Here is a 27,758-nt window from a genome sequence, read left to right on the forward strand (position 1 = left end):
CTGAGGAGGTTATTTGGCCCTAAGTGGGAACTGTTAGGTTCCATTCTTTTAATAACCAACTTTATTGTCTATTACTGTGTTTAGCAGTCTGTGAGAGCAGAGATCTCCAAATGAGGGCCCATGGTAGCAGCAGGCTGGTATGGTAACACTTCAGCCTCAACTTATGTCTTACTCAAGGGGTGAGAGACTTCTCTGCCATTTTTTATGGTACAGAGGATGATCTTAAAGATGGACCCCTAATTAGGGCTGTAGAAGAGGAGGCAAATGCAGAGTAATTGAAAGCATTCCCACTTGTAAGGTTGGTTGATTTACAAGGTCCCACTTGTAAATCTGTGCTATCAAATTGGGTTTGGGTGTGAGGGGCAGGTGTTGGGCGAGCTGCAACTGGGAAGAGAAAACCTGAAAGACATCAGCTCATGGGCTTCTGCCTGTGATTACAGAGCTGCCTTGGGACTGAGGAAAGGAATCCCTTGTTGAGTCTGTGTGGGTTGCAGCAGTTTCAGTTGTTGTTCTTTACAGAAGCCTTTCTCTTTGTCTCTGCTGGGCTGCTGATGTTATGTATGGCTGTTCATGTTGTGTACCTCGTGTAGGTTGCAAAATAGCCATGGAAGGAAGCATGGTGTACCATATCATATAATTCTAACTAATTTTGTCCATGATCCATTCAGAGAGCCAACATACTAAGGAGTAATTAGTCCATATGCATCTTATTGGTGGCCCTGCTAATGGATCGAGATGTATTTTGAGAACTGTAGGAAGAAGAAAACACACTTTGTGGCTGCAGTCACTTCTAACAGCTCGGCAGAGTCACAGCAGTACAGAGCTCAAAGGTCTCCATCTGTGTTTCCTTGTCCCAGCCACAAACCTCTGACTGCAGGATCTCATCAGTATTCCTGCTGTAGGACCTGGTGCCAATATGGTCTTTGTTCCCCGAGCTTAAAAACCAGCCTGTTTTCACTGCTGACAGCTTTATGGAAGCTGCTATAAAGTTTTGCCTGCGCTCTCTCTGCCTGCACCAATGAATCTACATTTCCCACTACAAAAAGATTGATAGTGGGCTATTTTTACATTCTCAGCCAGATTTATGCATTCTGCAGTATTGTATGAAGCTAACCACGTAATAAATGCATGTATCAATGAATGTGCACAAATGGATGCCAACTCTTTCTGAATCTCTCCCTACATGCCACTAATTCTGCAAAAAGAGGAGTTTTTTGGAAGGGAAATAACACCTTTTATTTCATCTGGAAGAGTGGTTCTACATGGGAGGGTTGTATGCGGAAAGGTACATTAAGGTCAATCAGAAGGAATGAGTTCTGGCTGTCAGACAGTCCCAAATCGGGGTAGTACTGCCCAGAGGACTCAATCCCAACTGAAAAACCCCTTAGCTCTGACAATGCTTCTGCTTTGACAGATCCTATAGATGGAGATCTTCCAAGAGGATCAAATGGATGAGAAAATAGAGGGAGAATGACAAAACATTCTGTTTTAATTTGAGCTACTTTCCCATTGCCACGTTTCTACAGAGATCTGTTGACAGAAGCACTGCAGCCAGGGATGAGAGGTTTTAAAACAGTCTTTGGTGATGTAGCATTTCTACTTAGAAAATAATTATTCTTCAAAGATCCCTGAAAAAAAAAAAAATAGAGTTTAGGTGTTTAATGATTAAAATCCTGGTGTCCTTGAATATAAAAGTTAGATGAAAGAACTGCCAGGGTTCTTAATGCAGCTGAAATGCTAAACATAAAGGGAGCGGTAATGATCAAGCCTGAGGTGATTACATTCTGTAATTAGAACACATGTATCATTTAGGCATGTTAATCTTGGTCTGTCTAATGTGCTTTGGTTAGAATAACCTACATCCAGAGCAAACTGCTTTGATCAGAACAGCAGCACATGGAGCTTGTACCACACCTGCACTGCCTCAGTCCTTAACAACAGAGGGGTGAGTGATGATGCTGAGCACAGCACTGACGGTCCTGGCTTCTGTTCCAGGGCTCTCTGGCAGTGGATGGCTGTGGGAGGATCTCCAACCTCTTTGCAGTTCTGTCTCTGCAAGAGAGAAATACTGTCGGAATTCTTCATCCATCTAAATAGTGGGTTTTACTCCTGGCAGTAACAAGCCATGTATTTAATCAGAGAAATGTTGAGATACTTGTTTCCTTTTATCCATAATTTTCCTGGTACTGTAAATATGGGAATGCTTCAGAGCCTGTAAGTTTTAAATAAAGCTGGCAGCCTCCAAATGTAGGCTAGACAGTTGTGAGGAGAGAAAGAGAGAACACTTCACAGAGAGCTCCATTTAATTTACAGCTGCAACACCACTGAAATTAGCTGCAGTGGATGCGTGGAATGCAATCGTATCTCTTGGTGTCTATTGGTGCCTTGCAGTGAATGCCATAATAAAGAAGTAAGCAGGGATCTGGCTTCCAACTGGTACTAGAAGTAGGTTCCCTAAAACAAAAAGCTTTGGGTAATGGGAGGTACTGAAGCACTGTCAGCATAGATTTCTGCAGGGAGAGTTTGATTGCAGAGCGCTTTGTCATCACTAGAGAAGGGAAATGGGAACTGGGGATGTTTGGGCAACGTGGTTTTGATTCCACTCATCTGCAGGACTCCTGCATGGCTTGGGGGAGGAACAGAAATTCATGTAATTTTCCTTTTGCTTCACCTCTATCTTTGCAAAATGGGGTTGTGTAATTTCCCTCCCATGTAAGCATGCTGTGCAGAGAACTCTGCAAATAACTGATATGCTGTGGGACAGCAGAGATAAAGACTGGACCAACAGCGAGGGCCCAATTTATCCCCATGTGACCCATTTCAGACACCTCCCTCTCATCATCCATCCTAATTCCCAGACTGTGCCCCATGGGGTCTGTTACACCTGGGGATTATCCTGGAGAAGATCCTGTCCTACTGTGTCCTTGGTTGCTGCTGGATATGCAGGTGTGGAAACACTTCTTGCAGTGGGAGAGCTGTGAAGGGCAATTGATTTGCTTTATGCTGAGAGTAATTCACTACAGTACTTGTGTGCACAGCCACCAGAAAATGGCTGTGGCACAAGAGTGACTCAACCTCCAAACACCCTCCTGAGTCATGGGTCTGGGTATAGAGTTGACTTGGAGAGTGATCTGAGACTCCTTAGGGTATTATGGCTACCAAAACATGAGTATGACTTACTTGTGAACCTGCCCTTATGGACCTGCTTGCCTCCAGGCTTTGGGAGCCCTCCTCTGCAGGGCATTTGGTACATGGGCATCCTTTATCCTAACAAATCTACTCCCATTGGGTACAACATGGCTTCCAAATCAACATTATCGAGGCAAACAAAATGAATGTCTAAGGCTGTTAAAAATCTTTTGTTAACCTCAAGTATCCTTCAGTAATTAATGCTGCGTCTAAGAATACTTTGAAGGTCACTGGTGAGCCAAGCTTTGAGATTGATGGGCTGTAATCTGGGCTGTGTTTAGAGGCAGTACTGGGTGAGAATGAGACAGGCCAACAAGGCAAATATGCCTTGAGACAGGCTGCTGAGAATGCCAGCAAAATGCAGAGGCCCCCACAATGTAAACCCTTGAACCTAATAGGATCCTGGGTCCTATTGTTTGAAGTTTAAGGCGCAGTGACCTTATATGTGCTGATGTAGAATGTTATAGCAGAAATTGTATCTGGCTGCTTCAGAGACCCTGTGTGTACTAAGCTGAGAGACATCACCCGTTAGAGCCTGAGAAATGCTGATGTCCACACAGGTCTGTGTTTCTGAAGACCAAGCAGGGCTGCATGTAACACCATGAGCATTTCAGCCTACAGAATCACCTTTGTCCAGACAAAATGAGAAATGATTTCACTCATAAAACATGTGCATTGTGTAAGTAAAGAGAATTCCTGTACAGTATCCATAGGTATGTTTGGCCCTGTGTTAGCGTGTGTGTGTGTGCATTCATATTAGGCAGAATAATGGCCTTTCTAAGAAGGTATGAGTGGATTATTTCACTCTTGCTGCAGATGCCATTAAGATGAGAGGCCTTGGCTCTCTCACAGTCAATTTGTCTAATGATAATTAGAGGAGCAGGTGATTTCAATTAAAGGGAAGTGACAGACTGTCCATTAGATATAGATGCGTGTTTATTAAATTGGAAGCCCAGAGGAAGCAGCCTGGCTCACTTGCTTCCAAATTTTGAACCAGTCTGTTTTGTTTTGCACCTGGAAGGTTCAGATCACAGTGAAACTGGGAACCAATGAGGACTGCAGTGGGAAGGAGGCTGGGGGAATGGATGTGATGTGTTCCTTTGTTTAATTTCTTAGCTCTCCTACCTGGACAGGCTCAGAAACAGAGAGAGAAAGAGATAACATAAGGATTTTGCCCTTAAGCTCTCTGTTTCTTCCATGTGTGTATGTCACTCTATAGCAGACAGATGAGCAACTTATTCTGGTCTCCTTAATCCCAGTGTTCTGGGTCTGCTGGTAGCCAGCTGCTTCAGTGGAGATGTAAGCTCTCCACAGTGAACAATTATAGAGAAATCTACCCAAAGGAGACATTTATTTGTAATCCCTGCCAGCTATTGGTTTATGCTCTGAAGCAACAGGATGTATCTTTATTTTAATCCAGTCTAATGTGCCCGTGGATGTTCTCATTACTCAGAAGTTAAATCCTTTCAGGATGCATCTCCTCAGTTTGGTGCCTCTTATCCTTCTTTCCTCTCAGTCAAGCTGGTGCACTTTATGATCAAGAACTTCCTTTCACAGATCTAATGTAATAAGCTTACCACCCCCATCCACCCCCGTTAGCCAGATCTTCACTGGGATAGCAATTCAGGTTCTGGCATCTGCACATCAAAGAGGATGCTGATAAATTGGAAGAGTTCGTAAAAGAGCCATATAAATGATTCAAAGTCTAGGAAGCATCTTTCTAGTGTAAGATATTACGAGCTTGATCCTTGTAGGCTATACAAGAGGAAATAAAGAGGGGCTCTATCACAATGCAGGGAAGGTGACTTCTGATAACAGATGGCTCCTCCAGCAGTAGAGAAATAGACAGAAGGATTTGGCTGGAATATTAGGAGAAGAACGATGAGATGGGAGGAGGTTCACATTTTCAGGGGAAGTTTAAAATATTAATTAACCATCGGAAGGATTTGTTCTCTTTTAAGAGATCTGTAATGCTGTGTCTGATGGAGAGCATTATTTTATCCTACTTCTATTCTACTGATTAGAGACGAAGCAAAATGATATGTCACTGTGAATGCTGCCCTTGGAGAGTGGCTGAGCATTGTACAGACTCATTGCAGTGGTGGTGTTCGTGGAGCTGCCGAAAGGACTTGTCTTAAAGCACAGCTTCTATGTCTGTAATGCCCAGAGTCAGGTTTCTACCAGCCAGCTTAATTCTTTTATGGCCTTAATGTTTCTCCCACAGTTTTCCTACCTGCAGTTATTGACAGCACTGGAGTGTAACCCCTGGGGAGGCAGGGCTGGAAATGCTTTCATTCAGAGAGCACTGTGAATTCCAGGTGATTCTGGCACCAAAAAAGAGCAGTGCTTGATGCCTCCTGGTGAATTTCCATAATTTATCTTCTAAACATTTGCATCAGCGCAGCATAAACTACAGCTTAGTCAGATTAAAGAAAATAAGTCTGCTTTCTGTTGTGAGCTCCTTATACACCTCGCTGCAGACAGGGCAGTGTGTCAGTGCATGCTAATAAATCGCTTCCTTCCTGCAGCTCTGAGCTCCTGCTGAGTGGCTGTGATTTGTTGGTCTGTTTCTGCTCCGGGGAGCAGCTGGACTGAGAAATAAGCTGAGAGTTGTGGGCAGCACCACAAAATGGGCAGAGGCTGCCATCTGCAGTCGGAGATGCCCTACAGCAGCAAGGGAAGGAAGGCAGAGAGCTGGAATCCTTTCTGTCCTTGACTTGAGGCATCCTGGAGCCTTAGATGAGGAACTGATTGCAATTGTGTCGAGCTGGGCTCTATGAAAACAGGGATGATGGCTGTCAGCTGTCAGGCTGTCCCCAGGACCACCCTCTCCATTCAAAACATCCCACTGGCTTCAATCATTCGTAGGCTCCTCTTATGCTCAGCATGGGAGGAAAGGAAAGAGGAGGGCAGACGTTCAGCATTACTGTATTTATTAAAGGCTACAATAACACGTTCTTTGCCTCCCAGCCAGCTATTTGCTGGGCTATTATTTCACCATTCTTTTGCAATTATTTTTTTTTCTTGGCACATGTTTTTTTCCCAATTCAGGCAAAATCACCACTTCCATACTCAGCTGTCCTGATTGCATGAAGAAGAGTCTGATTGCATTATTCATCTGCGGTGCTCATAAAGACTTTAAAACTCTCGACTAGACCAAAAGCTTTTGAGGACGTTCTGTTTCAATAGGAGTGGGGACGATGCTGCATGAACTGATCACACCACAGCACTGTGGGTGGGATATCAAGGCCTTGTGGGGCAGGGTGAGCTCTGGCTTTTACATGGCACTTTCAGCAGACAGCTTGTTGTGCTGCTCTGCTTTGTTTTTTTTCCTTTTTTCAAGGCTGCAGTGATGCTGGGAAGCAAATGGGTTTTGTGTATAGGCATGGAAAGGTGGCTGGACTCCAAGGGAATGCTGCCACTTGTGGGTATTACAGCAAATCCATCCCAGGGTGCTTGTGTGCACAGACTGGGAAACTTTGACATATCTTATTGCAATTCTTTCTGATTAAGAAGTTTACTAAACCAGAAGAAGGAAGAAAAAGGGTTATCTAGTTAAAGACTGTAGGGAAAAGGTCAGACTGTCCTTCATCATCAACAACTGGGTGCTAACAAGCAGGACAGCAAGCTAAATGCATCCCTTGTCTGACTCATGTGGCCAGTCTCGTGTTTATTCATTGCTTCTATCAAAGCTCTCATTATGATATCTACTCTTTCAGTGCCAGGACATCTTGCTTGTATTTATTTTTGAACGGTATCAGGACTCTATCCAAAAGTGGAATGGAAATTCCCAGGAGAGAGCTGCAGTATGTCTGTGTTGCAGCTCGTGAAAGGAAGCGTGAAGTGGGGTCTGAATGGATGAGACTTGAGTGCCATGTGTGAGACTTCACAGGTCTGGATAAGCAACTTATGTTTATACAGCGAGTCTATGCGAGAGCCAGCTCTATAAACTGAGAGATTCCAGAGAGAAAAAGCACCTTGGTAATATCACTGCACAGACAAGGTTCTAAATGGGAACCCCCATTCAGAAGCCCCCATTCAGAAGCTCCCAATGGGAATTGGGGGTTCCCATTTAGAACCTTGTCTGTGGTCATCTCCAGACCTCAGCCTGAGCACTGAGGTCGCTGCAGCATCACAAGAGCTGTGTGTGTTCTGGAAGGTCAGGACCAGAACATAACATGGCAGAATCTGAACTCAGCTGTGCACTGCACTTTCAGTTGGCTTTTATTTCTCCATCTCTTTTTGTTTTCCTTGGAGGCCTGCTTACCATTCTGGCTTTCAGGTTAATTCGATGCATTTGTAGATTCATTCTTAAGAAAATCTGGAGAAAAAAGGTGAAGGTAAAGTCTCCTTGGCTCAGTTCATATTGCCCTAAGGAGCTGTTTTTCGGTACAGTGGGATAGGTGCTTTCATGTGTTCTGCCCTGAGTGGACAAGAATGGGGTTAAACATGCTGGAAAGAATCCACCTCCAGATCTCTTGTCCCAGTCTTCTCTATATGCACTATGAAGCTTTGAGTAGGTACTAATAGCTCTGCAGGGTAACACCAGGATGTTCAAATGACACATCCAGGTCACTTATTTGCTGGGTTACAGCATCATTTGTAGGACTGATGAGCTTTCTCCTTGCGTCACTTCACCTTGCTTCCAACAACTGTCACAGCCCATTTCTCCCCATCACTTCCAAGGGAGGGCTCAATGTTCTCATCAGCTCACCTGGGTTGTACGGGCAGAAGATAAAGGGAACACCTGTGCTGCTGGCAAGCAGTAAGCAGCTCTTTGTGCCAAAAAGTTAAATTAACCTGACCCTCTGTTGTTCTCTTGGCTGCTGGAGCACAGGTGGGGTTTAGTTCTTTAGTGTCAGCTCTTTGCAGGCTCTGATGGGAAACTGAGTGTAAGAGAAGAAGGGCCAGTAAAGTATTTCCCATTATGAGCAATGGGAAACCTGGTGCAGGTTTACAGGTTTTCTGTCATTGAATAATCAGTGTCAGTTATTTGTTATGGTTATCAATAACTATATCTGTGAGAGCACAAAGTTCTACTTGGAGCAGAAGCTCATCATAATTAGCTGAAGCTATACAAGAAAAATGTAATCAAAACTACATAAATGGATTCATTACTACCATAAGATGGGAAAGGGTGGGGAAAATAGTGGAGAGGCATTATTATCCTCTTCCTTTCAAGCTCAGGTTACGAAGCAATCACTTCAAGCTGATGAGAATCAACGTTCATTGATGCAGCTAATAAAGTGATGGTGCATTTGTGGTGGGAAGATGATAGTAGATGTCTGCATAGCATGTCTTCTGTGAAGTCTGGGAGGAGATGACATTGTGGGGTGCTTAGCTGAAGGAAGACTTGCTACTCTTGCTTTCTTTCCTTCATTCACTTCAGATTTGTTGGTGGCTGGCTGTGTTTGCTTTAGGTGACTTGGGCAACGGTGTCTGGTATAGCCAAGGATAACAATCTTTGTTTCTCTGTTAGAACAAAGATGTCTGGCGATCACGCAAAAGGAAACAAAGATTAGTCTACTATGTAAGAATCTTCTCTACACAGATGGAAATGATGCTATCAGCTCAAACCTACATGGGACGTGTATTGGTGAGTAGAGCAGTTAGATCTTCTAACTCAGTGAAGGGTGTGATATGTGTATACACAGAACTATAGAATGGCCTGGGTTGAAAAGGCTCACAGTGCTCATCCAGTTCCAGCCCCTGCTATGTACAGGGTTGCCAACCAGCAGCCCAGGCTGCCCAGAGCCACATCCAGCCTGGCCTTGAATGCCTCCAAGGATGGAGCATCCACAGCCTCCTTGGGCAACCTGTTCCAGTGCATCACCACCCTCTGGGTGAAAAGCTTCCTCCTGCTATCCAACCTAAACCTCCCCTGTCTCAGTTTAAGACCATTCCCCTTTGTCCTATCACTGTGCAGTTCACTTGGTCTAGTTCAGACATCTTCCATGCACAAATGTATTTGATCTGGAAGATGACTCTGAAAGTCTTCAAGTGAGGAGACAGTGTATATCCCAGTTTGGTGAATGAGTCACATGTGTGGATTCCCTGGCATTTCACAGGGACAACCAGGCCACTGGAGCTGCATGGGAACCATTAGGTCAGCTGCACGCATCCCTCAGCAGTAGTAAATCAATGTGACAATGTGGGTTTGTGTTGGTTGAGTTGTTGGTTCATTGTGAGCAGGCCTCACTAAAATGCCCTTCCTGGAATCGTTGTAGAGTGCAGGCAACCAAATTGTTCCTTCTGCCTTTCTGTGAGCTGCAGACAGACAATAAAGGAAGTGTTTTAGATGGAATCTGTATCACTACCAGGATAAGCCTCTTAATGTCCTTTTTAATACATGTGTTTTCAGATGACACTGGTGTTTTTTCTGAACATTGGCACGCTGGTCATTTATTTTATCGACATTGTTGAGTAAGTACATCACTGATGTTTAAACAAGCTTTTGGGATAAACAAACAGAAAACTCAAACTGATGTATTTTCTTAGAGCTGTTTGTTTGGCCACAGGTATTAGATAGATAGGGGTGCCCATGGGTGCTGTTATATGACAGCATGTATCTTTCTGTCACAGCTGTTCACTGTTGGTATACGTAGTTCTTTGTCTATGCTTTCAAGCCTGGATTTTCAGAAGAGCTGTGGGACAGATGACCGAGTCCTACAGCTGGAAACAGGCTTTGAAAATGGTCCCAAACCCATTTTGAAACAGACTTCTTCAAAGTATTCAAAGCCCAGCTGTTCCTATTGCAATATTTAGAGAACGCTAAGCTTTTAATAAAGCTCATCACGCTCTACCCAAAGCTCGTTTGAACATCTAGCCATCTATGTTTGGTACCCAAATGGGAATGGAGCTCTTCTCTAAAGTCTAGATTTCTGTAAACAATTTGATGGGAGGAAAACAACAAAACTACCTAAGAAAGCACATATTTACCTCTACCAATCTTCACCTAAACGCTTACATCTTATAGAACGCGCTTAGGTTGTAAGAAGATATTAATGTGTAAAACCCTTTGATTGATTTAATTTGCCAGAGCATTGTTCTCAGTGCTTTGCTTGGACTGGTGCACACCAGTGGAAAAAATAAAATGGAATCATAAAATGAGATAAATAAAATATAAAAGCTTCGGAGCACTCTAAGCTGAATTCAATCAGCAAGGGTAAACCTGAGAAACAGAATTATACATCAAGAGCAATCCAATATTGTGTTCAGTCCCAGGGCATTATAAATCTGACGAGCAGCTCGGAATAGCTTCAGAAGGGAAAGAGTTTATATTTTAAGGAATAAACAGGCAGTTAATCCTTTCATATGGAGTTCTTTCCACGAATAGCATTGCACCTGTAGGTGAGAGTAGGCTGATCTATGGGACTGATTTCCTTAACTGTGTTTGTGCTTTCCAAATCTTCCCTGCGTGGAGGAGGAAGAGGAGTCTAAGGGCTCAATTGATGTGTGTAGCTGATTGCCTTCCTGGGTGTCACTGAAGGCACTCAGTCCAATATCCCTTGTTGGACCAGGTAGTGCTGGTGGGAGAAGCTCATCCATTGCCAGGTTTTGCCCATGATGTCAGCCTACACCATTGCACTTCATGTGCTCCATGGGCCTCTTCTGTGCAAGGCCATAGGGTTGGCCTAGACATTTAAATGGGCAGTATGAGCTAACCTGGCTGACTGCTGGAAACTCTTTGGTGCTACGGCTGCTCCTTTGGCAGATAGAACTCCATGTTTAACAGAGGTTGGGTGAGAAATCACTGCAGGAGCTCCCGGTTCTGCTGACAAAATGGAATGCAAATGAGTAAAGCAGCCCACACGGGAAAGGTGAAACAGTTTTCCTGGAGAACAGAAGGGTTTTTTTGCTTAAACACTCTATGAAACCCAAACTTTCCAGTGAATTTGCATGGTAGATAAATAACACAGTTTTAACATGCTCACAAAAACCCGCTCCTACCATTCCATAACTCAGCGAGGAAGGTGGGAATTTAGATTACACAAAACTGTGAATGTGATTAACTTCTGCTTCAGTCAGTATTTCATAATCAAAATGTAAACTCAAACCAAATGTTACTCAACAGCCAACTCACTGTTTTCTTTTTTCACTCTTCGTTCCACTGGCTGTAATGTTGGCTTTCCACCCAGAGCGGAGCAATTACACTTCTCCTTTCCGCACAGACTCATTTATGTGGATCAATTCTGCAATGCTTTCTTCGTCTTTTACTTTGGATTACGGGTAAGTGCACTGCACGGGAAAGGTGAGTTACAAACAAATTCTATTTGGGAGCAATTTGGTTCTTTTTATCATTGTAATTATGTTCTTCTTTTGGGATGTGATTATCTTCAGCGTTCCTGCAGCATCTCCCAGCTCACTCATTAGCCATATCCACGTCTTTAAAGCACTGAATCCATTGGTCAGGTCTCTCTTCAGCCTCCCTCGAACAAACCATCAAGCTGTGTATTGTGTTAAGATGCCATTAGTTACATTAATGTAGAATACATTTTGATTGTAGCTTTGGTCATCAGAATTTTTAGCCAAGTCACTGGGAAATGAGGCTTTCTCTTTTATAGCTGGTGGTATTGCCTGTCCTGAGCTTTCATGATTTATTACCACTGATGCAGCAGTTGTACAGAGAAAGGCAGCTTAGAAGAAGAGATGAAAGGGGCAGATGAGAAAGGGAAAGAAAGCATCATCGTACCTCTGGGTGCAACCCATCATTGTGCTCTCAGGGCTCCAGCCCAGGCCTTTCTGAAACGAAACAGGAATGTTAAGTTGGTGTCCACAGAAGGCAAAGTTATACAGGATTGAAATATGCTGCAAAAATGGATTTCTGCCTCAGAGATCTGCTTTTTGCTCTGATGAGGCTAAAGATCGCACACAGAACTGATGCTCTTTGATGTGATTCATCTTCAGTTTGTGGCGGCTGATGACAAGCTGAGGTTCTGGCTCGAGCTGAATTCTCTCGTGGATTTCTTCACCATTCCTCCAGTGTTTGTTGCTGCTCTTTTAAAGAAGAATTGCTTTGGTAAGTTAAGACTTGGAGATGCCACTTTCCTTAGTTTTCTGCATCCTACACAAGAGACTCCTTTCTGGTTTATCCTGGGGAGGTTTAACTGCCCATCTGTTCTTTCATTGTTCCAAACTCTTCCTTGGGAGCAAAGTTATTGCTTTGAAAAAAAAAAAAAAAAGCCTTTAATTTTGTGGGACTTCTGAGTTACCAAACTCTGCCTCTGTTCTGTCTGCATGGCTTTAAGTATCTCAGCAATCTCTGTGCCTGACCAACAGAATGAGGAGCCACCCAGAGGGGATGTAACTATTGTTTGCTTAGCATCAGTAGTCCAGTGGACCTTTATGTCACTTAAGCCTTCAGGTTACAGCTCAGATAGTCCACATTTCTTATTTTTTCTCATAATTCTAAGTGCCTCCGAGGACATAAATGGAAATCCAGTGTTATAAAGGCTTTGAATACAGAGCAACGTTATCCCCTCTTGCTAGGTCTGAAGAATTGTTGAACGTATAATATGTGGAGATGCTCCACTTGTGTAGTTGGATTTATTTTTTCTCATGGACTTTCCTGTTTTAATGCAGGTCTGCGTTCTTTGAGAGCATTGAGGTTGTTGGACCTTCCCCGTATACTGCAGATCCTCAGGATCACCAAGGATGAGTGAGTTAAAGCTCTGCTAGGTACCCTCCAAAGCCTGATCTCCTCCCTGATGTCTGTGCTTTAGCTGAGTTGGGTAACAAAGGGGGAAAGTGTTGAGTATGAGGGTAAAGCTGACCATCTTACACTGGAAATAACTAAAATGGAGATAAGGGAAAGTAGTATATCAAGATATCTTAAAGGTTTTGAAGACAGATGAATGTGAAAAATGATATTATCTGTCACGTTGCCTGTGTTAGGAAGGGCTTGGATGTAGGGAGGCTTTTTCTGATTCTAAATCCTTCCTGTGCAGTGTTACAGTTACTAGAGAACACTGTTCATTGAGCGGTGCTTTAGGAAACTTCAGCCATTGGCAGTGCTGTTCTACATGTTTAACATCCTGGGCTTTCTGCCTTCTTATCTCCAGTAACTCCATCAAGCTCTCCAAGCTCTTTGCCGTGTTTATCAGCACGTTGTTCACAGCAGCAGGACTTGTTCACCTGGTATGTACCATCAGCTGTATGTCCTTCCTTGTCACCTTAAATCAGTATGGCCACGCAAGCTTTGGGTTTCTGTTTTCTGTAATGAATGCAGTGTTCTCTTTGGAGAGAGAGAGAACAAATTTGTTCTATCACTTAGGCCAGCATAGTTTACTTGCATATATTGCCAGATCTGTTGGCACTGATGCAGCACCACTCCGCACTGTGGTAATGGATCACTCTACAATAAAATAAACAGTGCAGTTTTTTTGTTCAAATAGCTTTTAGATGGGAGATGGACTTGAACCAAAACGACTCTAAACTTCTTTCTCTTCTCTGCCCTGGACAGGTAGAAAACAATGGAGATCCTTGGGTCCAGCCTGTAAATTCCCAGACTATCCCCTACTTCAGGTGCATGTACCTCATCATGGTGACTATGTCCACCGTGGGTTATGGTGATATTGTGGTTCAAACAGTCTTGGGCCGAGCCTTCATTTTTTTCTTCATTATTGGTGGTTTGGTGAGAAACTTATTTTTCTTTTCTGAAAATGGCAGCTGGGGGTAGAGAATGAAAGGGGCTGTCAGCAAAGCTTTGAGGGGTTCCAGGTAGGGATTAGGCATCAATGAGCAAAAGCAGCTTTAACATTAGATCCTTACTGGCATGGCTACAGAGTAATTTCCTAAGAGCTGGCAGGGCTTCTGGTACGCTTTTCTTCCTGGCTAGAGTCAAAATACTGAGCAAGATGAATCCAAGTCTATCACCAGCATAAATCCATTGTCACTGAGTTATACAGTTATCCATCCTTGCCAGCGACTTTTAAGAATCCAAAGTAAATTTGTAGTTGTTGTTCCACGTAATATAATTCCCTTGAATTAATTTATCACGGTTTGGAGATACAGAATTGGCTCTGAGGAAGGTGGTATTTCTTGATGCTTTAGGTCCTGTTTGCAAATGTGATTCCTGAAGTTTTGGAAGTTGTTCAAAGCCGTAAAAGTTACAAATCCTCCTATGAAGTGATGAGTGGGAAAAAGTAAGTATGGCGGCTCCTTGGAAAATAAAAACCAGCCCCCTTTCTGGTTGGGAACCAGCTCCATAAGAAATTCCTATAGTAGTTTAAATCAAATCCTGGAATGTACTTTCAGTTGTTCTTTACCTCAGATGTGTCTGATTAAACCTCCTCAGCTGCACTCGTTAGTGTGGGTTGGTTTACAAAGGGAGAGAAAATGTAGGTGACACACCAGCCTTGCTTATAGATGGAGATCTACCTCCTTGGTGATTTTTAGCTATCAGTGTGAGAGGGGTTTTGTGTATGTGTTTGTGTTGTTTTTCCTTCACTACTCATAGAACTTGACAGATTATGTACAATTATTAGATCTCATACTATTCCTTTTATGACCTTTCACTCAGCAGATCTCCACCATTAACCACTTCCTAACACAGCTCTCCTTTCTAAAGTAACTCCTGTAGTCCATATCCTCAATGGGTGAAATTATCCTCAAACCAATGATACAAACTCTCTTTTTGCTGCATTGATGTGTTTAATATGCTACAAGCACGTTGTGTTATACAGTGTCAGACATGCTACAACCACTGCTGTTTTCTAAGTGTCAAATCTTTACTTGGTTCTTCCTCTAGCTATATTGTTGCCTGTGGTAATGTCACTCTGAAGAGCGTTACTACTTTCCTGGAAGACTTTTTGCTTCAGTACAAGGGGAATGTTTGCACAGAAATCCTTTTTCTGGGAGAGTAAGTATTCTTCTTTCTCTGAGATATTCTTCTTTGATTTCCTGATCTCTTAGGGGAAAGGTGGGAGGTCTGATATGAAAGGAAGGCAGTGTTATGCAGTTGATTACCTGATGATCAACACAAATGAAAGCAACAACAACAACAAAAGCCTAGAATGGGTGGCCATAATAAAGACTAATGACTGAAGTCTAAAGCTGAGCAAACTCAGGCAGGACACAAGGCATGCATTTGCAAAAGTGATTAATAATTACTGAAATAAATCATTAGAGAATGGGGGGGGGGGGGGGGATTTTCTTACCCATCCTTAAACCAAGGCTGGATACCTTCCTATGGGGTTTGCTTCCTCGCTGAGGTCATTGCACAATGTGTGTTTCATAGTATGTCATAGAAGAGAATGTTACCAAAGTTCCTGGGTGAAATACAGTTTGTATACGCTGGGTAGGAAAACAACACTTGAGTTGGAGAGAAAGTTGAAGATCAGCAGTTCCATCTGAGCACAGAATGAAGCCCTGGGAAGTGTCATTTCCTGACTCTGTGCAGAAACAGCGAGCCGTGCAATTACAGTTACATGCAATGACACTCATGAAAAATTAATGGCAATAGCAGAAGACAGGGAAAAAAATATCCAGGAAACATTTTCACGACTGTTAAGTTTTATAAAAGCTTGTTTTCATTAAAATCTAAACTATGCGCTTTGGCTGAGCTGCCAAAATCCCTGTAGCTCTCTTTTAAACAGTAAGTAGTTACAGCAAATGGCTTCTCTGAGAAATGGAGAACTGCAGAGCATATAATTACGAGAGATTGATGGATTATTACTTCTTTTTCTTGTTGTTGTTTATACCGAATAGGTCTCTTCCCAGTCTTGAGCTGGAAGCTGTGTTCAAATGCTATTCACCCTACACCACTTTCTTTTATGGCTCCGCACTGAACTCTGAAGATCTGAAAAGAGTTCGGGTAAGAACTTCTGTATCTGTATCTTCTGTATTTTGCCCTTTCTTGTAGATGTGTCAGTCTGGTGAAAATCTTATCCCTTATGAAAGGATGCATCAGCTCCTTTTACTCCATTCATGTTGTGATTTACACTTCAAGCAGTTCCATTTACTGCAGTGGTACCTTTTGCATATCAATATAACACTCCTGGGAACTGAAGATATGAGAATTGACTAAAAGTATTTCTAGCACCGAAGCATGAAAAGTAAAGGCAAAGCCAAAGTGATCAACTCGTTTTAAAGCAGAGATATTTGGGGCAGCAGCATTTCTGGAAACAGTATCTAAATTATTGCAATAGCCCTTAGTTACCTCTTGCAAGTGTGCATCTGTTTGAGTCACATTCATTAACATCCATGATAGAGACCTCATGTTTTGAGATGCTGAAGAGTCACTAAAATATTCCAATAGAAGCAAGCGGAATGGAGCTGGCATAAAGGAAAAACAAATGAAGCCAGCAAAAAACCACCACTGGTTTTAATTTCACTGTGGTTCTTAGTGGTTAGTAACTGAAATTCAGTGGTGAATCACCCCATCCAGTTTCAAGAAGACTACGAGAACTCTACCTTAAATTGAGCTATTTTTTTGTGTTATCAGTTTCACCATAGAGCCCAAATATTAATTAGATAGCAGAGCCAGAGTTCTGACCTGCCCAAATATTGACCCTTGGGAGTGCTTTGGTTGGACTTTGCTGGGGAAGAACACAGCTTTGCTGTCTGGCTTTTGTAACCTCTTCTAGGAAGATGTTAGCAGAAGAAATCATAAATTTCATGTGTTCCAGCACTTTGAAAATACAAACATGCATTACACACTGTACATTTGATTGGAGCTGTGTCACTGCTGAAACATTCTGGCATGTGTACAGCTCCAAAGTAATAGGATCATGATGACCTTATGCAAGTCTTTAACTAAAGACACATGCCACTGTTAGAGATTGTTGTACTTCATATGGGACTAAACCTTGATTTAACTTTTCTCTTGTGGGATACAGATGGAGTCTGCAAATGCTTGTCTCATTCTAGCAGATGTTTGCTCTCCAGAACCCTATGCTGAAGACATTTCCAATATCATGAGGTAGGATGAGATACTCCAGTGCTTTCATTCTCTGATTGATATTAACACTGACACAGATAGTGCAGCTGGCAGCAGAGCATATCTGTCCCATCATAGGTTTTTTTTCCCTGTCAGGAGAACTCTGAAAGCCAACTGACTGCTTTCTGCTATGGTTTTATCAGATGCTTTGAAGAGCTGAGACAGGTAGCAGCTGTGCAATCTTGCAGCCATCCACAGAATATAATATTACTAAATATAGGGTAATTATTTCCTTCACTATCCTGAATATAAACAGTCAAGGAGTCTCACTGCTTTACTCTGGAAAGAGTTATGCTCAGCTGTCAGGTCTCATATTCTAAGTATTCTTGTACCAGTCAGACTTGAGATGAGTTCTTTTGTACTACTACTGGATTTTGTGAATGTGACGGCCCAGGTGGTGTAAAATTCTCCCCCCAAATCAGTCCAGAAGTCCAAGTTCCAAACTGGATCATTTTTGCTTCCCACTTGTAGACTGTCCAAAGAAGCAGAGAGTCCGGTCAGAAACTCCAACTTGTTTAGCTGGACTTGAAAAATGAGGGGCTGTTAATATGCCAAGCATATTAACCCGAAGTTATATCTTTCATACAGAGTGCTGTCAATCAAGAATCACTACCCCAAAACAAGAGTCATTTTACAGATAATTCAGTCACGTAACAAGGTATGGCCATGGTCTGTATCAGTGGGGGTGTCACAATTGGAATTCTGGCCTTTTTGGAATTAAAGGCCCTTATTTTGGGAAGGCAAAGATGTTATCAATGTCTCTTACTCATACAGGCACTAACCTTGCTGGGATATCTTTGTTGTTAAAAATAAATAGCAACCATTTCTTTGTTGTTTTTGTCAAAGCTGCCAGTAAAAGCTGGTTCAACATTTAAAGGGAAGACAAAACCAGAAGTCAGCTTGGACTTTTAATGTATTCCAGCATGGATTGTCAAACAATGCAATGATGAATGCAAAAAAGACCAGGAGGACCATTTTACAGCAACCCTGACCTTGCCCATCGCTGTGCTGTGCTGACCTGTAATTGCTTTCCTACACTGAAACAGGCTTACCTGCCAAACATACCCAACTGGGACTGGAGGATGGGAGACAGCATCATCTGCTTTGCTGAGCTGAAGTTGGGCTTCATGGCACAGAGCTGCCTGGTTCCTGGTTTGTCCACTCTCCTGACCAGTTTGTTCATTGGGAAAGAGAATACAGAGGTAAATCTTTGAAGTGATTTAGACAAGTAAAAGAACACAAACGGGACTGCTGGGCATGAAGTTGCCTAAACAGCTCGTCCTAAACTGCTAGTCCTGCAGTGGAAATGCTTTTGCTATCACCTAGTGGCTGTGTGTGATATTTCACTTTACTCTCCAGAACAAAACATTACATTAAACTGCTATTCCTGTATTTCGGGGGCTTTTCATTTGCAGAATTGATTTAGGCAAACCATATAAATATCAGATGCAATAAATATAGAAGTTGTATGTAGAACTGCTGTTTGTAGTCAATGTGCTGTTTCATAGATGCGCTGTTTCTCAGGTCCATATGCTTCCCTGGGTCACAGCAACACCTGGTCTTCAACAGGGAAAGGTTTTAAATGGAGATGGGGAGGTTTAGGTTGGATCTTAGGAGGACGTTTTTCACCCAGAGGGTGGTGACACACTAGAACAAGTTGCCCAAGGAGGCTGTGGATGCTCCATCCCTGCAGGCATTCAAGGCTGGATGTGGCTCTGGGCAGCCTGGGCTGCTGGTTGGTGACTCTGCACACAGCAGGGGGTTGGAACTGGATGATCATTGTGGTCCTTTTCAACCCAGTCCATTTTATGGTTCTATGAGTATGAACTGGAAGTGTCCAGAAGAGTTAAGACTTTCCCTGGTCTGTTGTATATGAACTCTAATATTGTTTCTGACAAGGTACAGCTGATGTCTTTCTGCTGCCAGTAACTGAGGGCCTTTGATCAGATATCATATGGTATTGGAGCAATGTCCCAGTGTTAGGTTACACATCCTTTTTGCTTTGCCTTGAATAGATACATCATCTTTATGATCGATTCTTTCAGACAAAGAGAAAACATCTGAAGGACAAGATGCTTCTGGGAGACAAAGACTACAAAGTAATGGCTCTTCAGCTCTCCAATGATTTTGCAGACATGACTTTTATAGAGGTTTGTCGGTATGTGGTACAGATGTGGACATGTTATTTCCTTCCAGATGTACCTTTCCTCAATGCAGGCTGATAGTGTGGCTGATTTGCTCTCTTTCTCCAGGTTATGCTTTGTAAAACTCAACCTTATCCTCTTGGGGATTGAGCTCAAATTTGGCAGTCGAGGAGAGAGGTAAGTGGGGGGATAATAAGAAGCCAACATTCCAAACTGATGCTTTCCAAAGAACTCAGATTTGCCCACAGGTCTGCACAGACTTTATGCACCTCTTCTTTTCCTGTGCACACTGTTCTGTGGGATAAGGATGTCATTCCTGGTTGCTTACGTGCCAGGTTAACTTTACTGTATTTTGCCTCCTCTCTTCTCATAGATAATCAAGCAAGAGATGGGGGATGAGACACCATTCTCACCTTCTGTTCCAAACACAGTCAGCATAACCATCATAGATCTCCCTTTAATTTGGAGCAAACCCATTGTATTTATTTGCATGGATAATAGAAACGCCTTCTCTTATGTTTTTTTAACCACATGAGTTTTAGCTCCTAAATGCTTTAAAGCATTGTCATAAAGGAATAATTTGTCAATGCTGGCAGCAAAGCTTTTGCTGTCTGAAGCTGCTCTGGTCCTGGGCCAGATAACACTCTCTGTCTGTTCTAATGATGAAATACAAGACATTCTAATGGGGAAGCTGGAACTAGTTCAGAAAGGGGAGTAAATGAGTGCCATAGATCTTTACAAAGCTTGAGAAATCATCCAGAAAATGCAGACTATCGAGTGCAATTATTACTCTTTTCACTTTTATAAAGGAAATGGCTGTAGAATAGAAACTCTGAAAACAAAGGAGTTGTAGAGAACTGCTGTGAGAAATAGGTTGGGAGTCCTGTGCAAGCGGTGAATGAACCCTATGCTGAGAGCAGACAGCGCATGTTGTAAGTGCTCAGTGCTAACGGAAAACAGGCCATGGCTCCATCTAATGTTTCTTGAGCTCATATGCTGTCTGGATGAAGATAGAATGATGGAAAGAGAAAGCAAGAGGGAAAAAGAAACTCACACGGGTCATAGAAGTTATAACAAAGGGAATTAAAAAGTTAAGGTGGGATGGGACTTCTATGAGCATTGAGTCTGAATTCCCACAGCAGAGGTGGTTAATGTCAGGTAAACCGTCATTACTCTTTGTATGGTTTCTCCAAACAGTGCCATCCTGATCAATCCATCTCCACAGATAAAGCTTCACCGGAATACAATGGGCTTTTTTATTGCTCATTCTCTTGCAGAAGTGAAAAGGTAAGGTGCTTTATTACTGTTTTGTGGAGAAGAAGTTCTAGAACAGAAAATACCTCCAAGAGCAGACAAGTGCATTTATTATCTGATCAGTTAAGCATAATTCATTTCTGCCTGATTCTCTTCTGTTTTTCCAGGGCACAATTCTATTGCAGAGTTTGTCACAGTGACATCCAGGATCCAGAGCAGATTGAGAAATGTCAGTGTGGAAGCAAATCTCACTCAAAAACTTTCTCAGGTGTGTTGTTTTAAGTCCATTTCTGACTATAAAAAGGGCTGAATCAGTGTCTTTTGGTTGTATATTTATTAACTACTTATCACGGTTAATGAGGGTTCTAAGAATAAGAACAGGTTGGAACAGCCCTTATCTGGTAAAACAAGGATCTTTCTGGTGACACTAAATCTTACAAGTAGTAATTTAAAGGCTTCATTGTGCTTTGCTTCAGGAGTCAAAGCCTCTTGGCTAGAAAAGAGTAGGACAAAATACACTGCAGTGAGGATTTTCACTCTAGTTATTAACAGGTTTATCACAAAATGCAGGTTTTTAACTGCAGAGACCAAAGCAAATGTCTCATTAGTGTATATATAGTTGAAGCAAAAGGTAAGGCTGGATGAAACAAGAGCTCTGTGCCCAGTTTGTAATAGTTTCTTGGTCAAGGAAGTGCATCTATATCCCAGCAATTGTGAAATGTGAAGTCAGAAAAACACTGTGGAGTTCATGCAAGGTATGTGGCAGCATCTGGTGGTGTTTGCTCTGCAGACTGCAACACTTAGGAGAGCTGAGAGAACAGATTAATAGTAACATCTGACCTAAAGCATTGCATCGTGTGCTGTCATCACCTCAGACTCCACCTTCAGGGAATTCCCGGGCTTTGCTTTGGTTTGGGTTTCTGCTGGAGCACTAAATGTGGCCTCTGATTTGTGTTTAACTGCAGCAATGCGAGGCACTGAAGGCCAAAATGCACACCTATGTCAACTTGTGATGTTTTCCTCTTCATGGAGATGGTGCTTTGCTTTAAAGAGTTAAGAAGGAGCTTTCTATTAAATATGGGCTCACACGTGCTCCTGCTCGTTTCTAACACTTGCAAATAATTTAAACAGCAGATGGCAGCCAAGCCCCATTACAAAACATGCCTCTGAGCTGAAGGTGGCAGAGACGAAGGCAGAACTCATTCACACAGTGAGCACAAACATACTGACACCTGGAGGACTCCATGTAGTAATGTCATATAGGAAGGGAGGCTGGAGCCCATTTTCAGTCCCACACACTTATCAGCTTAGATGCAGCTGAGGTCCCTGAAAGCCATCGACCTCCCAGAAAAGAGAGTTCTTTAAGTGTAGAAGACATCTTAATAAGAGTCAGTGTCAATGGAGTAGAAATACATCGATGCTGTGGGAGCTCTCTCCACCTGGGTGGTTTTATTCTGGTTTCCTAGGCAAGCTTGGGTTTTAAAAGGACAAGATTACATTTCAAGATATGTATTAGTGAAGAGCAGTTGTTTGCAAACCTGTTATTCTGCACCAGATATGCAGCAGAGAGGATGGCTGCCTGAGCTGCATCAGGAGTTTTGCCAGCCAAAAGACCTTGCCATCAGTTTGCCCAGTGATTCCAAATGGATTGGAGCTTAACTGTAGTCGATTTGATTCCTCCCTTCTCAATATAACCCAGTTGAAGCAGTACTCTGTGTCCTGGATGCCTCCAGACTCACTGCAGGAAGAAGGGAAATAAGGAGGTTAGATGCAGGAGACCCCCAGCTAGTGCAGGTGAGGATGCCTCCTCCCTGTTTCCACTTCAGCTACAGGTGTACATGGTGAAGACAGAGTTCACTGTCATAAGAGACTAATACAGGGGCCTGAGACTGTGAACTTTAGTTAAAGGAGCATCCATGTTGCTATTTTAACAAGTGTGAATGGTTTGCTTGAGGGCCATAAGTTAAAACGAAGTATCTTGTTTTGGGAGACATTTACTTATTACTGCCCATGTAAGACAGGCTGTTAAGGATCTCCATTCTTCTCCTTGTCTTATGATACTTTAATGAAGCTTGACCTAGCAGGATTGATTGGGTGTCACATGGCATCCTTGGAGTGCTCCCTCTCTGGCCTTCCAGCTCCCACCTGGTTGAACTCAGGGCTGTAAAAAGAGCTATCCTGTTACCAAGGCCAAATGCACCTGTGTTCAGCACACCTGTGCAGAACAATTACAGCTCAAGGCTGACAAATCACCTATTCAGTGATGTCCCTTTGTCTGCCAGGGTACGCTTAGAATCACTAGCTGTTCCATCTGGGTTAGTGTGCTTTGGCAATAGCTGCAACCAAACAAGGAAGCTGAAGGTATAAGAGGGTTCACCTGTCAGTTGGTGAGATAGAGATCTCTGTGTCTGAAAGTTCTTCCAGTCCACCCTTTCCTTCCCTACCTGAATGCATTGGACATGTTTGGACACATGTGATGTGAAAAGCTTTGTGCCTCCTGTCAAATGCTGATAAGGGGAGGAATGCAGATTAGCAACAAAGATACAGGCCAGGGGAGTGCAAGGAATAGCTTTGTGTGTTCTGAACCTGCTGCATCACTGTGGAAAGCAGGAGGTGCAGGTAGGGGCTTAAAAACCTCTGAGGGTGCTGCTGTACATCTTCAAATCGTTGCCTGGTGTTCTAATGCTGGTCTTAATGGCCCATGACCTCAGATTATGGCCCAGAAAGGACTCGATCAAATGTCAGAGAAAAGATGTTCCAGCTGTTAAATTGCTGCTTTAGGATTTGGGGAGCTCAAGCTCATTTTCTTGATCTGTTTCCTTGGATTCAATCTGGGACTGTAGACCACCCAGCCTTACTGAAGTTTGGTTTCCTGTTGGGAAAGGGTTGCAGCTGTAACAGGTTCAATTCTCAGAGACATGAGAATAGACTAATTAATAATTTCAAGCCAGGATGGTACAGTGGTGAGGATGAACTCTGCCTACGCTCTGGCTTCTTTTTCCTTTGTAGAGGACCATACTTCACAAAGAAAAGGAGCCCCTTTGGAAGGAGATGGTGCATTAAGGATGTGCTCACCACTTTTAAGACCATTTAGTCTTAGTAGATAGATATACTATACTAGATACAAATACTCTTTTATAGCACTGCTGTATTTCTCACCACTTGTGTGAATAACCAATTGAAGAGCTCCTTTGCCCAGCATTTCTGAAGCCGTGTCTGAAGCTTCAAATGACATTGTGGCCATTTGCAGACACAGTCTAAATACAACTAAGTGCTATCCAAAAGGAACCCAACTTTGTTTCATTGCCTTTGTTCCAGAGAAACTGAAAATCTCCATAGAATCGCTTATTTTGGATGGAGAGCCTGCAAAGTCAAGGTTCGTTAGTACCCTTCCACCTCAGAGCTCTGTTAAAGGGTAAGAAATGTTAAAGCTGTGTGAGTGCTGAGCAGGCATTTCCTGAACTTATTCATTGAGAATCTGTGTAGGAAGCAGGAACAGCCTGTTTCCTAGTTCTTTTGCTATTGTTAGTGGATGGTTTATGGCTTCTCCCTATCTCCATTAACCGATCAGTCTAGAAATCACAACTATTTCTATGCACCCAAATCCTCAGCTCTATCACTCTCCTGTAGGGTCAAGGCCTTGAAGTGTACATGAGATGCAATGAACTTGTGATACCAGTTTGAGGAACAATGGAAGAGTGAAAGGAGGGATTGGTACACCTCAAGAAAGTGCTTACTGCACTCTAGATGGAAGCAAAATAATACAGAGGAACCACAAACACGTTTATTGTGGTGCTTTGCAGAGGATGGGTTGAAGATAAGAGCAGCTGGGTGTAGGAATGTGAATAGCCAACACTGAGTTTTGCTTGTTCTTCAGATGCTTAATTGCTCTGTGCTGTTGCAATATTGGAAGAGTAACAATCTCTGGTTTGCTCTAAAGCCAATTGGTGATCCAAGAGAAATCTCACCCCATAGCCTTGTTCTCTGGTATCAGCAGTGCGTGCTAGGAGTCCCTTCTATGCCATCTGAATGCTTCCTGGCTGGAGGAATCTGATTTCCCAGCAGGTTTCACAGAGCAGTGTCAGTGTAGACATCTTCTGTCTGAGTCGAGGTGTGAACTGCAATGTTTTAACTACAGTGTACTTAGTTTGCTGAGCAGTCCCACTTGACTTGCATTGGAACTCCTCATAACCTGAGCTGCTACATTCAGCATAAGGAAGAGTATCATGGTCTGAAACTGAGCTGTCAGTGACAGCAAGCTGTTACACTTTTCCTACATCCACTAGAGAAGGTGACAGGACATATTGGCAAATAGCATCATGCTAGAATTTGCAGTGAGTAGACAGGAACCAAGCTGGGGAAGAGATGCACGAACCAGTATTTCTTACCTCATTTCTGCTTGTGAGCAATTTGCAGGCACTGTAGAACTGAAGAGGCTTAATAAATAATATCTCCCCTGCCTGCAAAATCCCATCTCGTGCTTCAGCAGCAAAGGCAAATGTCAGTATGGCAAGGATTGTAAGGTGTCCTCCAGAGAGCTTTGCATCTTAGCAGCTGTCCTCAGCACATACACGCTATCAGGACAATAAAACGTTGCTCAGTGCTGCTGTCCTCCAACCAATTAGGTCAGCTGTAAATATTGGGACTGCATGGTAAATACATACACACATACCAGCAGATTGTGCTGACTTGTTAAATATAAACGGAAGCATAATTAGAATTATAACGTGGCCCTCCCCCTCCTTGTGCCCAATAACATAATTTACCAAAGGGGGGGGGGGGGGAGAAGAACAAACCCTCACAACCTGCTGAAATGCCATTATTAACATGCGCATGAAAAGTCAATTATGCCAGAGGGAGGTATTTAAGTGAAGTGAGTTTCCGTACTCTGGGATTACACCTTGGGGATTATACACTTCTTATTTATTTATTTTCCTAGAGATTTCTGCTGCTGCTGCTGCTTAGCAGTAAGGAACAAAATTGTTACTAAGAGAGATCCTGAAATCCCCTAAAGAAATGGCCAAATGTGCAGATAAATAATTGTTCCCATCCCCATCAAGATTCTCCCTCATCACCATATCAAAAAGACACCATATCCTCCCCAGTCAGGGCAGGGATGTTTTCTGGTGTTTAGTTTTAAGTGACGCCAGGGAATGGTCTTCCAGTGCTTCCCTGGGGAAGGGATTTTACCATCCTGTTATTAGTTGCAGTATTTATTATTTATATTACAGCGGTGCCTTGAGGCTTCTACTGGAGCCCTATTGGGCTGGATGCTGGATGTGTGCACTGTTAAAAGGATTTCTGCCTTAAACAGTGGCAAAGGGAAGGAGGGAAGGGTGAAGTGAGGTCTTAAAAGGAAAACTCAGTGCAAAATACAGCTGTTTGGAGCCAACCCTTCATAACATTACAGTTCTCAAATCTATCCCAAGTCGTTTTCTGTTATTATTAAAACCCAATTTAGAATTGGATGCAATTGCCCATTTTCAGATCATTCCCAGCTTTTCCACCTGGGGTGTTCTGCTAATAGAAAAGCTAACTCTGACCTTTTGTATCCAAATTAGGATGGCTGGGACAGCAGCCAAGGGGAGCTCCAAGTTCATATCTCTGCTCTGTTTGATTTAGGATGGCAAACCACAGTGTAATGCAGAGGATGGGGACTGGAATACAAGTCCCTGAGACATTGGGTTATAGCCAGGGGATTCAAGGGGATTAGGACTGGATGAGCTACGAAGTTCATCCAAAATGGAATACAGGAAGACCTCCCTGGGTTTATGGGGCATCGATACACTTTGCTTTGCTACTCATGGCTCCTCCACAGCTTTGCCTGAGGCATGGCAAACTTAATGGTGTATGTTCTGTTGCCTCTTGTTCTTCATTCCTGCTCAGTTTCTGGTGAAGCATAAAAAGGGTGTTAGTGAGCAAGGCTCTGTGTGTGCAACTCTGCAGCATCTCCTTCCCTTTTGTCTTAGTATAGAAGCGCTTCAGCCAGGAGAAGGATTAATAAAAACTGAATTAGATTAAAGGGGAACCCAGGCTAAAGAAACAAGTTTTAGCTCCGTCTTAATTGTAATTTATCTACTGCCAGGATAATTGCTAATAAATACCTGCCGAGTTGCCAAGCCTATGTTAGGGCTTGTCAGTCCCAAATAAATCTTTAAGACTTAAGATCCCATTCTGACGCTGCCCATCACTTCCCAAACCAAAAGCAGCGCAAAACAAAGCAGTAATGCTGAGTGCTCCAGCTCAGCTAATCTGGCAGAATGCATCACAGCCTTTATAAATGTGTGAGAAGGGCTGTGCAAGAGCTCCCAAAAAGGTCATTGGTATTTTTGGAGCGATAAATCAAGGAGGGGAAAGATTTGCATTACGGCTATATAAAATCCAGGGCCGGATTAGAGAGAGAATACTTTGCAGTAATATTTCTCTCCTGACTTGTTTTATTAGCTTCCTTTAAACATGTTACATTATTGCTTATAGAATTTCATTTACTTGGATTGGCAGCTTGATAAATATGTCTATTGGCGATGATTTGGATTGCTCTGGGCATTAATATTATTAAAACCTGTCACAAGGAAATGTCTGAAAGATGACTTACTGTAAAGATTACAGCATGAAATAAATCATACAATGGTATTTGTTACCGTTTATGGCCTCTTGGAGCCGAGTCAATCCCTTTTTATGTTGCATTATTTTTCAAGTTTTTATAGCCTTACATTATATATCGCTGTCAGAAATGAACAGATGGGGTGTCAAACACGAGCCTTCTGAATAATTCCCACCCTCGGGTTATTTGTATGAAGGACAAGTGTAAAACTGTGTTCTCAAGAAAAAGGAGCTCGATAGAGGTGGAGGAAGTGTTGTTACAGTGAGCGAGATCCCTTTGTCAGCAGGCACATTGTGCTTTTGCTCACTACCTGGTATTTACATGGCAGGGTGGGGGCTCATGGAAAACGTAGCAGTCAGTTGGATGGCAAAGAAACCTCACTTTAGATGAGTTTCACATTCCTTTTGGATTTACTTTTATTGCTAGAATGGGGAAGACGTGGAGGGGTTGTTTCAGTGATGGCCAAACCTCAGAGGGGTTCATAGGAACGTGGAGAAATGCTGATGCTTCTCAAAGGCTTCAGGGGTGGAATGTTATAAAGAATCTCTCCTCAATGGCGCTGGTGGTGTTTCTGCGCTTTGGGATGAACAGGGAAAGAAAATGGGCAGATACTTCAGGCTCTGGAAGG

The 27,758-nt window shown here is 42.8% G+C and overlaps 1 protein-coding gene across 1 annotated transcript in view; it reads left to right on the forward strand.

Moving 5' to 3' along the window:
* The first annotated feature begins 7,356 nt into the window (after window positions 1-7,356).
* The window catches only part of KCNU1 (potassium calcium-activated channel subfamily U member 1), a 37,748-nt gene continuing 17,346 nt past the window's right edge, over window positions 7,357-27,758 (forward strand). The window contains exons 1-19 of the mRNA XM_015883182.3: window positions 7,357-7,529; window positions 8,669-8,785; window positions 9,551-9,612; window positions 11,328-11,418; window positions 12,097-12,208; window positions 12,772-12,847; window positions 13,251-13,326; window positions 13,652-13,822; window positions 14,242-14,333; window positions 14,939-15,049; window positions 15,898-16,003; window positions 17,028-17,110; window positions 17,717-17,786; window positions 18,175-18,330; window positions 19,174-19,286; window positions 19,381-19,449; window positions 20,470-20,559; window positions 20,694-20,794; window positions 23,845-23,941. Coding sequence (XP_015738668.2) covers window positions 7,368-7,529; window positions 8,669-8,785; window positions 9,551-9,612; window positions 11,328-11,418; window positions 12,097-12,208; window positions 12,772-12,847; window positions 13,251-13,326; window positions 13,652-13,822; window positions 14,242-14,333; window positions 14,939-15,049; window positions 15,898-16,003; window positions 17,028-17,110; window positions 17,717-17,786; window positions 18,175-18,330; window positions 19,174-19,286; window positions 19,381-19,449; window positions 20,470-20,559; window positions 20,694-20,794; window positions 23,845-23,941 — 1,955 coding nt within the window. The 5' untranslated portion in view covers window positions 7,357-7,367. The remainder of the gene's footprint in view (window positions 7,530-8,668; window positions 8,786-9,550; window positions 9,613-11,327; window positions 11,419-12,096; window positions 12,209-12,771; window positions 12,848-13,250; window positions 13,327-13,651; window positions 13,823-14,241; window positions 14,334-14,938; window positions 15,050-15,897; window positions 16,004-17,027; window positions 17,111-17,716; window positions 17,787-18,174; window positions 18,331-19,173; window positions 19,287-19,380; window positions 19,450-20,469; window positions 20,560-20,693; window positions 20,795-23,844; window positions 23,942-27,758) is intronic.

The sequence above is a fragment of the Coturnix japonica genome, chromosome 10 (assembly GCF_054131305.1).
Source record: "Coturnix japonica strain WE chromosome 10, WE-NBRP24, whole genome shotgun sequence".
NCBI lineage: Eukaryota > Metazoa > Chordata > Aves > Galliformes > Phasianidae > Coturnix > Coturnix japonica.